This window comes from Anabrus simplex, chromosome 3, assembly GCF_040414725.1.
Source record: "Anabrus simplex isolate iqAnaSimp1 chromosome 3, ASM4041472v1, whole genome shotgun sequence".
NCBI classification, from domain to species: domain Eukaryota; kingdom Metazoa; phylum Arthropoda; class Insecta; order Orthoptera; family Tettigoniidae; genus Anabrus; species Anabrus simplex.
The window spans coordinates 311,029,489-311,042,460 of record NC_090267.1 but is presented as its reverse complement, the minus strand read 5'-3'; the positions used below and the strand labels follow the sequence as shown (position 1 = coordinate 311,042,460).

At 38.2% G+C, this 12,972-nt stretch overlaps 1 protein-coding gene, 1 non-coding gene and 1 pseudogene across 2 annotated transcripts in view; 2 read left to right on the top strand and 1 right to left on the bottom strand.

The window, feature by feature from the left end:
* LOC136866789 (retinol dehydrogenase 12-like) overlaps positions 1 to 12,972 on the bottom strand; it is a 104,836-nt gene that overhangs the window by 75,805 nt on the left and 16,059 nt on the right. The window contains exons 2-3 of the mRNA XM_068227062.1: positions 6,053 to 6,251; positions 2,966 to 3,058 (exon numbers count right to left, since the gene is read on the bottom strand). Coding sequence (XP_068083163.1) covers positions 2,966 to 3,058; positions 6,053 to 6,215 — 256 coding nt within the window. The 5' untranslated portion in view covers positions 6,216 to 6,251. The remainder of the gene's footprint in view (positions 1 to 2,965; positions 3,059 to 6,052; positions 6,252 to 12,972) is intronic.
* Positions 4,711 to 4,829, top strand: LOC136867548 (5S ribosomal RNA). The gene has a single exon (XR_010859736.2). It is a non-coding gene; the product is annotated as a 5S ribosomal RNA (ribosomal RNA).
* On the top strand, positions 4,842 to 4,959 carry LOC137499051 (5S ribosomal RNA; annotated as a pseudogene).

Sequence of the window (12,972 nt, the reverse complement as noted above, 5' to 3'; positions counted from 1 at the left end):
GTGTTAATTCTAGCTCTTTTCATAGTATGCTTTAGCTGATCCTTGAAATGCCTCAAAGGGGCTCCATGAAGTCTTGTGTCGAGAAGAGTTCATCATACAGGAATTGACAAGGAAGCATGGTATTCCTCATGTGATGGACATGCCCTATCCATCTGAGGCAGTGGCCAATGATGGTAGCCTCAATGTATATAGCACATGCTTTCTCAAGAACTGCAAGGTTGGTGACATGGTCCTCCCATTTGATATTCAAGATGGATCTAAGTTTTAGCAGATGGAAGTGCTCTAGCTTTATGATATTCTGATGGTAGGTGGTCCAAATTTCACAACCGTAAAGCAGTGTTGATATGACAATAGCACAGTAAACCATGATCTTAGTATGGACTGGGAGTGAAGTCTAGCCATATTGAACAGTCCCCCAACAAAGCAATATCTGACCTTTACACCTTGGCTGTCTGTAGATGTTCCATGTAGCATGGCAGCTAGGTCATGAAGACACAATGAGATAAACACCCAAATGCTGGGTAGGCAGCACCAATTCTCCTATTCGCATCATGTGAGCAGTTAGCATCTGTTGAAAGGATACTTCCTAAATACAAAAGGTGGTCAACCTGCTCCAGTTTGACTCAGGTGCAGGCTGTGTGAGTACTTTGGTTTTCTGAACATTAATGGAGAGACTAAAACGATCGCAAGCACTCTTGAAACAAATGACTGACTGACTGTTGCAGCTCCCCAGCTGTGACAGCAGGTGCAGCAGCATCATCTGCATATTGCAATTCCATACTGGAGGTAATATTAGTAAGCATTTGGGAGCAAAGTCTAGCCTGACTGAACCGTCCCCCATGAATGCGATATCTGACCTTTACACCTTGGCTGTCTGTAGATGTTCCATGTAGCATGGCAGCCAGGTAAAGATTGAAGAGTGTTGGAGCAAACACACATCCTTGTTTCAATCCATGACCGATTGGAAATGGATCGGAGATAATATTTTGATGAATGATTTGCCCAGACATGTTTGTATGAAGAGCCTTGACCAGATCTAAAAAATGTTGTTGACAGCCGAAGTGTTTCAGTACTGTCCATGTAGCTGGTCTCGGGACTGAGTTGAAAGCCTTTTCCAGGTCATAGAACACTAGGTATAAAGGAGTCTGTTGATCTTTTCATTTTTTCTGGATTTGCCTTGCATAGAAGATCATACCTGTTGTGTCTCTGATGGTTCTAAAACCACACTACAATTCTGGTAGGATCCTCTCAGAAATAATCTGCAGGTAATTGAGAAAAATTCTAGCAAGAACAGCTATAGATAGCAATGATATACCATGATAGATATCACAAACTCTACTATCACCTTTTTTGAAAAGAGTAACAACAGTGGCATTTGTAAGGTCAACAGATACTTTGCAGCTTTCCCATATTAAAAGGATAAGATTAAGAATTTTGGTATTTACAGGGTAGGTGCATTAAACATTGTGATCTGTTTGACAGTCCAAACAGTTAGCAGGTTGTTCCTGTAAACTGTCTAGAAAGTTGTTCCTATAAACTGTCTAGCAGGCTGTTCCTGTAAACTGTCTGATTGAGATTACCATTCATCAAACACCTCTTGAACATTTGGACTGTTCTACTACCCAACCGTAAGTGCATATATCTTTAGTGAGTATTTCATATGTTCTACATATTCTTCTTCACATAGTTTCCGAACTTCACTGTAAGTCGACGCTGAAAAGAATGGCTTCTATCTTAACAAATTAAAAGCTATCGTTCAATTATGTCACTCTAATTGTGCAACGTTATCCAGCTGCTTCATTGCATAATATGATTTCATGAGTTGTAAGGAGTTCCAAAATCTTGTATTGGGACATTAAGTTGGAAAGGAGAGTGAAATCAGTAAGCAAGTTTGCTGTGCAGTATGGGTCATGCAGCTTGCATTGGAGTGACCTAGATGTGAAACTCACCAATGGCAGCCTTTAAGATGGTTTTCTGTGGTTTCCTATTTTCATGCTGGGCAAATGCTGGGGCTGTATCTTAATTAATGCCATGGCCACTTCCTTCCCTTTTCCTGTCCTGAATTACCTGACAACCTATAAGGCAGTGCAATGTTAACCTGCTAGCAATGAAAATGTATGAAGTCCACTATATTGTTCCATTTAGAATGTAAAATTCATCAGCAAATATTAGATAAAGTATCTGGATCATTCAAGTTTAATTCATGAACCACTGGCATTCTAAATGAAGTATTTTATATTCTCTTATAAACACACTTGTGAAAGTTTTTCTGTCTCGTTTCCATTACCTTTTTAATTTTTAATTTTTTGCTATTTGTTTTACATTGCACTGGCACAAATGGTCTTATTGTGACAATGGAATGGAAAAGGAAAAGACTGAGAAGGAAGTGACCATGGCCTTAAGGTACAACTCCATGAAAATGGTGGGGAATCACAGGAAACTACAGGATTCCATCTTCAGGTCTGCTGACAGTAGGGCTCGAACTCACTACCTCCCAAAGCTAGCTGATAGCTACGTGACCCCAACTCCATAGCCACCTCACTCAGTGCAGTGTTTCTCCATGGACAAGTGGCTTTGAAACTTACGTTGCAACAAGAGATATTTGTCACTGTAAATGTTGCTTAAGTTTGTTATGTGCCTTGTCCAGTTTAGTTAGAAACCTTCAACTGACTGATACAGTAGAAAATTATCTCAAGTGTGGACTAATAGCCCAAGGATGCCCAGTATACCCTTGTCTGATAATTCACACTACTTCAGTCACAAGACCGGTTGCATGCAATGCCCATGTGCTTTTTTCTTCTTCTCTAATATGTAGAAAGTACTTCAAACAGACTGCACAAAAATAAATATCACTTATTTACTACATTTTAATACAGTACTTTCTATTACTTCGCAATTATTGTATTGGAATTCTGGCCAGAATAGATTACATTTATGAGGAACAGATTCTTGCTGACACTCTTACCTTGAGCTTCCTTACCACGATCCATATCTCGACAAGCTAATATGACTCGTGCACCTCTTCTAGCTAAGTCCCGTGCTGTTTCTTTGCCAATACCTGAGAAAATTGCAAATTTCAGAAACAAATTCTATTCAATAAAGAGTATATACAAAGCTGATGGAAGAGGAATGTGGAGAGTTGATAACACATCCAGAAGAAATGAAGAGAAGATGGAAGGAGTAAATACTCCTGCTGAATGTGAGAACTTGTGCAGAGGAAATAGTAGTAATACAGTGCAATGCCTCAACAGTAGATGATGATATAACAATGTTAAAGGTGGAATTAGCAGTCCATAAAATGAAAATAGGAAAGGCACCAAGGATGGATAAAATTAGTGTAGAAATTTTAAAGGCTCCTAGACCTTGTTGGACTACAATGGGTATACAGATTGTTAAAACAGAAACGAGCACCAGAAGACTGGGGAAAGTCTTTGAGAAGGAGGACAAAAATATGTGTGATAACTGTAGGGGAATCACACTCTTATCACAAGTGGAAAAAAACTGGAAACATTATTACAGAGAATGAAAAGGAAACTAGAAAGAGTGTTGCAAGAGGAACAGTATGGCTTTAGTAGTGGAAAATCTACAGTGGACCCAATCTGCAGCATGGGTCAATTAATGGAAAAGAATTTGGAATGTGGAAAGGATCTGGTCATGACATTCCTAGATCTAACAAAGGCATACGATAGTGTTCCAGGAGAGGAGGTTGGGGAAACTATGGCCAAAAAGGGACTGGGTACACAAACTGTAGAAGTAGTGCAAGCAATGTACAACAACTGTGTTAGCAGTATACAGAATCCAGTTGGAAAGACGGAATGGTTTAGAAATGAAACTGATCTAAGATGGGGGACTGTGCTGTCACTTCTTTTGTTTCTGATGGTTATGGACAAAATTGTAAAGGAGACAAAGGAATCATATGGTAATAGAGAGATGAAGTTATTACTATTTGCATATGATATCGTGGTCTGAGGAATGAACAGCAAAAAGCTACAAGAGCAACTCGATGCATTGACTGAGAAAATTGAAAGGTATGCTATGAAAATCAGTGCAGAGAAAAGCAATACTCTACTATGGTGATATAAAGAGGAGAAAGACAAAGGGAAGGCATTAAGAAAGACTGGTGATCAAAACCTGTCACCCAGCAGCCCTGGGTTGGATTCCCGGCTGGATCAGGGGTTAATATCCCTGGCCTGGGGACTGGGTGTTCGTGTCATCCTTAACATTCCTTGCTTCACATTCAACACTCTACACTTACACAATTCCACTTACATGCAGGTTCCTCTCATATGGTGAAAGTAGTGGCAAAAGATCTTCATAGGTCGATGCAATGAACAAATATAATTTTTTTTTAAATACAGAAAACAAGGCTGGACATGGAGATTAGCAAGAGGACATAACAGAGCAATGCATTCTACCAGAGTGTAAGAAACCTTGTCTGGAATAAGGAAGTACCAAGGAAGTATAAAGAGCTACTGGTAATGTGCAAAATTTATGATGCGCCCTTACTGACTTATGGGGCTGAGACCTGGACAGTGACAAATAGGGAGGAGAGTAGAATTCAAATCAGCAAAATACCTAAGAAGTATGACAGGAAAAATAAGGAAAGACAGGTTGAGAAACAAATATGTAAGAAGGGAGGTCAGAATGGAATACTTAAATGAAAGAATTTATAGAAGTAAACTAAGATCGGACGAGAACCAGTGTATTCAAAATAACGGGCATACCATGTTGAATACACCGGTTCTCGTCCGATCACCACAGTTAAGCAACATTGGGCGTGGTCAGTACTTGGATGGGTGACCGCTTGGGAACACCATGTGCTGTTGGCTCAGTTCCCTTTTGCCAACGGCCATACCATGTTGAATACACCGGTGCTTATCTGATCACCGCAGTTAAGCAACATTGGTCGTGGTCAGTATTTGGATGGGTAACAACTTGGGAACACCACATGCCTTGGCTCAGTTCCCTTTTGGCTGACCCTGTGGTGTAGGGGTAGCGTGCCTGCCTCTCACCTGGAGGGCCCGGGTTCGATTCCCGGCCAGGTCAGGGATTTTTCTCTCGAACTGAGGGCTGGTTCGAGGTCTACTCAGCCTACGTGATTAGAATTGAGGGGCTATCTGACGGTGAAATGGCGGCCCTGGTCTCGAAAGCCCAGAATAACGGCCGAGAGGATGCGTCGTGCTGACCACACGGCCCCTCCTAATCTGCAGGCCTTTGGGCTGAGCAGTGGTCGCTGGGCAGGCCAAAGCCCTTTCAACGGCGTTAAGTGCCATGGGGTTTGGGGTAAACTAAGATGGTTTGGACATGTAATGAGAATGGAGAAAGAAAGAATACCGAAACAGATGATGGAGATGAAGTTTGAAGGAAAGGGAGCTTGAGGGAGACCTAGAACAAGATGGATCGATTCAATAAAGAGGAGCGCATGAAGAAGAAGAAACCTGACCTTGTTTTTGCTAGTGGCTTTATGTTGCACCGACGCAGATAGGTCTTATGGCGACGATGGGATAGGAAAGGCCTAGGAGTTGGAAGGAAGCGGACATGGCCTTAATTAAGGTACAGACCCAGCATTTGCCTGATGTGAAAATAGGAAACCACGGAAAACCATCTTCAGGGCTGCCAACAGTGGGATTCAAACCCACAATCTCCCAGATGCAAGCTGACAGCCGCGCGCTCCTAACCGCACAGCCAACTTGCCCAGTGAGAAACCTGCATGGGACAAAATGATGGAAGAGGAATAGTGGAAGGAGAGAGAAAGTTCAAGTGCCATAAATGTCCCAACCTGGCAGGAGTTGGATAAGGGAAGAGGATGGTACATAACAAAGCACAAGGCACTGCAAGATGTTTCTCTCTGGTTACATCACTTGTCTTCAGAGAGCTGGGTTCAGACTCTGGTATATCAATTGAAATCTAATTTTCTTAGTAACTCTTATGTTATCTGAAAATCATCGAACTGAAGCTATCTTTTGATAATTAATCTCTTTGACTGAATTCATACCAGAATTCTTACATACTTGTCAGCCAACACAGGCAATAAATCATTGCTTTAACATACCTGAATTTGCTCCAGTAACTATGACAGTTTTTCCATGTAACTGCCTTCTACTTTTGCATCTCCCTGTTGTCAGTTTCAGCCAGAATTTTAGAAGCAACACAACGCTAAGTATAGCAAGTGTATATCTATTAAATAAGAGGCTGAAGATGCAAGGGAAGCCCATCTTCTAACACCCAGGAAAAATGTGTGCATAGGCAAACTGAAAAATGAAAGAAATACAAATATTAATTGTTTTAAATTTATATAATAATACATACAATAATTGTAATATTTCATATGTATCTATAGTTTATGTAAAAATCCTGGGAGTCGGTGGGTTGGGGTTGTATGGCTGAAATATACTATCCATTATTTACATGTAAGAAAGTTTATTGCAAAAACTGCCTAACTGCCATGTTATAACATATTGTACATTTGTTCAGATTTGTTGCTGCGTATTCTATAGGTACATGTCCACCACACACGTAAAATGGAGAGTTTGCCAAAATCTCCCCTTATTTCATATCCTCTATGTCTTTGTCTCACTGAGATGTGTCTCAGAATGCATCTTATTAGCTTAAATGTTCATTAAACATGGAAAGTATAAGTTTTAGGTACTTTCGGGTGATTTGTCATCTTAAAGAGAAAAATGCTTCACCATCGTGAAGGAAGATTTGTGCAGCTTTTGGAGAAAGTACAGTGACTGAGAACAAGGAAAGTGGTTTGTTCAATTTCAGTTTGCAAAGATCTCCCTGACAACATCAATGATATATGACTATTAACCAAAGAATGAGCAAAGGATTTTACGATGAAACTATTAGTTCAATAAAAGATTGTTTTCAGTTTGTCAGAAAGTACAAGTTACTGAGGAGTAAATTGTTGAAGGAATCATCTTCCATCACACCAATGCCAAATAACCAGCTCCTGTACTATGGGTCAGAAGTTGTGGGTGCTTCGACAAGAAGTGTTTGAAATCAAAAGCCAGGTCCCTGTGATTTGGATTCTAAGTTCACACATTCACAATGGAGTTAAATGTTATTTTTACTCCTCCCTGCCATACAGATTTTTTTTTTGGGAGGGGGGGAACTTTTTCTTAACAGTGCTGACAGTATATTCACAGTGCTTTTCCATCTGTTTAATCGTGTACCACTTGTAGAACATGACAGCCCACAGAAAAGCTGGGTATGCATCACTGGTGGCACACGTGGTCTGCCTCTTGTTCTTGACAAAGTTACCTCAAATGACAGTCAAGTTCTGTTTAGAGGCATTCATTCATCTCGTAATCATTATAATGCAGTCGGGAAGACTGAAGAAATGTGTATGCTCAACAAGTATTCCTGCCATTATTGATAGTATTGAGCATTATTTCTAGTCATTTATGTCCCACATTGTTACTGCCATGTACGACTGATAGTTATCCCATACATTGACTCCTCATGTGGCTATATGATAAGAATTTAATTCCTCACTAAATCTGCTAAGAAGCAGAGAGATACGAATCTGTGTGAAAGCATGTGATACATAATGGCCTCTGAAAAAAATATGTATACCACACTGATACATACCATCGCAAATTAGAAGGGATTTTAGCAGAAGCAATTGGAGTAAATTTTCATTCACTGGGAAGGGGATGAAAAAGTGGAACAGTTTACCATGGGAAATATTTGATCCTTTTCCAAAATGTGTACAGATATTCAAGAAAACAATGAACAGCAACAGACAAAATAAATGTTAGAGGGCATTCAACCTATGCAGGTTATGGTAAATAAATAATTTTTGTGAATAAATTAATTCCATCCACTGATCTATGGAGATTGGATAGCTGAAGTAGAGGACTGCCTGTAAAGGTGAACTACAGTCGGGACTTTGAGAGCCCTGGGACTGCTACAGTAGCTGTGAAGGCCCTTCAGGAACTCTGAAAAGCGGCGGCAAAAAGGGCTCTCATTCAGACGCAGCAGGTCGTTATGCTTGTTAGGGACCAAATGGGTTTAAAAAAATGCAATATAAATTTTAATCTTATACAGTTGTATAGTATTATTTGAAGTAATTCCAAATACTGTAGATGAGTTGATATGTTTGTAAGTACAGAAGATATTATGAGTAGAATTTTGTAAATAATACACATTTATTAAGGATGAGCTGTGTGTTTAATAGAGAAATTGTTAGTGTAAATTGTATAATACTGTACTTTATGAAATGTATTCTTCTCTTTTTAATTTAAAATTTAGTGCTTGATAATAATGTATTTTTATGTAACATTTGCCACCGAGATAGACACCTCATTCGCAAATAAAGTATTTTTGATTTGATTTGAAATGTGTTAAACAGAAGGTTCTGTAGCTATGATCACAATATAAAATGTCATGTAAAACTACAAGCTCAGAAGTGTTATATCAATTGCCTTATTCTCTTTTAGGCTACATTTCCTTAGATCTCTGCAGAATTTTCTGTATGACAGATTTGCATTTTCTTGGAGAAGTAGAAAGAGATCATTTTCAAGGGAAATTTCAATCCTATCATTACTTTGGAAGTCTTTTTAAATCATATCTAACATTCACTTATGTTTGGCTTCATAACAAAACGAGAGAGGCATTACATCATGAAACAAAACCAGTTCCTTGTAATCCAAAATGAGAGATAAAGCCATGGCACAAGGTTGAGTCAAATCCCTTCTGTGCAACAGATGTACAGGCTATACAGGTCTATATGCTCTGAGAAAACAGAAATAAATAAATAAATAAATAAATAAATAAATAAATAAATAAATAACTCACTCACTTACTCACTCACTCACTCTAGGGCAGTTGCCCAGGTGGCAGATTCCCTATCTGTTGTTTGCCTAGCCTTTTCTTAAATGATTGCAAAGAATATGGAAATATATTGAACATCTCCCTTGGTAAGTTATTCCAATCCCTAAATCTCCTTCCTATAAACGAATATTTTTCCCAATTTGTCCTCTTGAATTCCAGCTTTATCTTCATATTGTGAAAATTCCTACTTTTAAAGACACCACTCAAACTTCTTTGTCTACTGATGTCATTTCACGCCATCTCTCCACTGACAGCTCGGAACATACCACTTATTACAAGTTATGAATCTCATTTAGATCACCGTATTGGAGTTTGTAATATAAAAGTTTTGAACAGATTTATTAGAAACCACCATTCCAATACAAGTACTCTACAATCCTTATATTTAGAATACAGATCTCTCAAGCAGCCAACAAAGCCAGTCACCTCTCTTCAACATAAGGGCATTCAAAACGCTTCACATTGTGATCTCTTACATCTAAGGTTTAGTTGAACTCTCCATACGTTGAATCTACGTAAAATAGCTCATGACTACAGTACACTACAATGAAAGTGGAACAACACTTCTATACTTTAATGCATTACAAGCGCCTTTAACAATGTTTGCAACTACTTGATATTCAACAACTCTACTGTGATTTCTATGTACCTGACTCTCATTTCTATCAAGCTTAAAGATTTTAATTGTGAGTTTTAATTAATCCATGCTTCACTAATATTAATAAACTTTGTAAAAACCAATTATAATGTTACAACTTTTATGACTTTGATTACTCTACATATAATCAACTTGTACCGTTAGACGTTATACTAGTATTTTATTCCATGTATATATGATATTATTGACACGTTCATTAAAGGTATCTCAGTTACCAGTATATTTTAAGCATCGCTTACTCCACAAATAAAATTTTTATGTCTCTTCTACCTAGTACTATTGGAATTAATTAGACCTTAATGAGGAACCTGGTTCAGGGCCCTGACTTAACTTTGGATTATATGTGGCTGAAGATGCTTACAAAGTTAAGCGAAACATGTACCACATTAACATCTATGTAACAATTGTATCCTAAATATAAAGATTGTAGAGTGTTGGAATGGTGGTTTTTAATAAATCTGTTTGAAACTATTACATACCACTTAGTCAAGCAGCTCGTCTCCTTTCTGCTAAGTCTTCTCAGCCCAAACTTTGGAACATTTTTGTAACGCTACTCTTTTGTCAGAAATCACTCAGAACAAATTGAGTGCTTTTTCTTGGATTTTTTCCAGTTCCTGAATTAATCCTGGTGAGAGTCCTGTACACTGGAACCATACTCTAGTTGGGGTCTTACCAGAGAATGTTATGCTCTCTCCTTTACATCCTTACTACAACCACTAAATACCCTCATAACCATGTGCAGATATCTGTATCCTTTATTTACAATCATATTTATGTAATTACCCCAATGAAGATTTTTCCTTATATTAACACCTAGGTACTTACAATGATCCCCAAAAGGAACTTTCACCCCATCAATGCAGTAATTAAAACTGAGAGGACTTTTCCTCTTTGTAAAATTCAAAACCTGACTTTTAACTGCGTTTATCATCATACCATTGCCTACTGTCCATCTCACAACATTATCAAGGTCATTTTGCAGCCGCTCATAATCTTGTAACTTATTTATTACTCTATACAAAATAACATCATCTGCAAAAAGCCTTATCTCTGATTCCACTTCTTTACACATATCATTGATAGATATAAGAAAACATAAAGGTCCAATAATACTGCCTTGAGGAATTGCCCTCTTTATTATTACAGGGACAGATAAAGCTTTGCCTACTCTAATTCTCTGAGTTCTATTTTCTAGAAATATAGCCACCCATTCAGTCACTCTTTTGTCTAGTCCAATTGCACTCTTTTTTGCCAATAGTCTCCCATGATATACCCTATCAAATGCCTTAGATAGATCAATCACGATACAGTCCATTTGACCTCCTGAATCCAGGATATCTGCTATATTTTGCTGGAATTGTACAAGCTGAGCTTCAGTGGAATAACCTTTCCTAAACCCAAACTGCCTTTTATCAAACCAGTTATTAATTTTGCAAACATGTCTAATATAATCAGGAAGAATGCTTTCCCAAAGCTTACATGCAATGTATGTCAAACTGACTGGCCTGTAATTTTCAGCTTTATGTCTATCACCCTTTCCTTTATACACAGGGGCTACTATAGCAACTCTCCATTCATTTGGTATAGTTCCTTCATGCTAACAATAACCAAATAAGTACTTCAGATATGGTAATATATCAGCCTCTTGTTCGTAGATTTATTGGCACATGAAAGAAGCCCTGCAGGACAAAAATCTGGCACCTTGGCATCTCCGAAAACTGAAAAAGGACTTAGTGGGACATTTTTGTTCCTGAACATCAACAGTTGGTAGGACTAGCCCCACGCTTCTGCTATGCTTAGGCAGGACCGTTAGAAGTGGGGAGAGCATACTGTTAGATATTTCCCACTGTTTCATCAGTAACGCTCACGATGTTGGAGCAACAGGTGCACCCCTCCAGTATGCAACTCATAATTATAAAATGTCTTGCTCGTGATGGAGTTACAGCAGCGGAAATTTGCCAGAGATTGACTGCACAGTTCAGTGATCAAACATTGTCAAGGACGCATGTGTTTGCCTGGCAAAAAGTGTTCAAGGAAGGACCAGAACATGTGGAAAGTCAGCAACACAATTGCCATCCTCGGACCAGCATTACAGACGAAAACATTCATGCAGTTATAGACATTATTGACAACGATCAATGGGTGACAGTATCAGAAATTGCAGAAAAAGTCAGAATCAGTTATGGGAGCTGTCCAGCAATCATCACAATCGACCTAGGCCTATAGTTCTGTAAAGTGTGTTCCAGACCAATTTTTGACCAAAAATCTGAAGTTGAGACATTTGGAGGTCTGTCAAAGGGTTACAGCAAGGTTTGATCATCCTCCTTACAGCCCGGACTTATCGCTCTGCAATTTCCATTTGTTCAGACCGCTTAAAGAAGCTCTAGGAGGGCAATGATTTGAAGATGACGAGAATGTGGAAGACTTCGTGCACAACTGGCTGGTGACATAACCCTGTTCTTTTTACAATGAGGGCAGGAAACTATGTGGAAAAATAAATTGTAACTGCATTGTGTTTTTCAATATATGAATTTAAATAAAAATAAAATCACATTTATATTTGATACTCCCTTGTAAAACCAATAATGATATTATTATTATTATTATTATTATTATTATTATTATTATTATTATTATTATTATTATTATTATTATTATTATTATTATTATTATTATTATTATTATTATTATTATTATTATTAGTATAAAATGTAGCCTGTCACTGTACACATTTTCATTGTAGACTGAGAAATCTCCAGGGCTATTAGTCTCTATTAGTCACAAGAATGCCCAAGGTCTACTTTGAAAGAGAGGGAGATGGATAAAGATCAAATAGCGGATCAACAGCTGAATGAATCAGATACGAAAAGATGCTAGAGAAGAGGAATATCTAAAGGGAAAATTTTTTTCCTTTCTTGACTTCCTGACATGGAGAAGAAAAGGTCACATTCTTCCAGCTGAATCAAGTATGCCCTTGCCATTGCCTCCAAGCAGCCCCATGCAAAATTTAAACTTACAGAAAGAAACAAGGGTAGTGAATATAAGTGAGAAAAAAGAGAAGCAGTCTGAGATGATTCAGATAAGTTATTTTAAACAGATGATTGAAGGAAGAGCACCAAAATAAACTTTGATATTAGAAATGAAAAGCAAGAGAGGACAAATAAGATCCAGATTGTGATGAATGTTGTTAAGAACTACCTAAGGACATAGAATGAAATACATTAAGCGAGGAGTGGTGGAGAAGAAGAGAGTAAAATTGAGAGCAACCATGTTTTTCCCAATATAGTTGCATTTGGGTAAGGGAATATTTTGCCAATAAAAAGTGTGTAAGAATCGCCCCCCTCCCCCTCCCGCTATATGGCTGTGTTATCTGTACTAGTATATGTATTTGTAATTCATTCAGGCTGGGATGAGGAAGGAATCAGCTTCTGTCATTTTGTTCAGCCAAATGATGAAAATGACAATCACAAGAA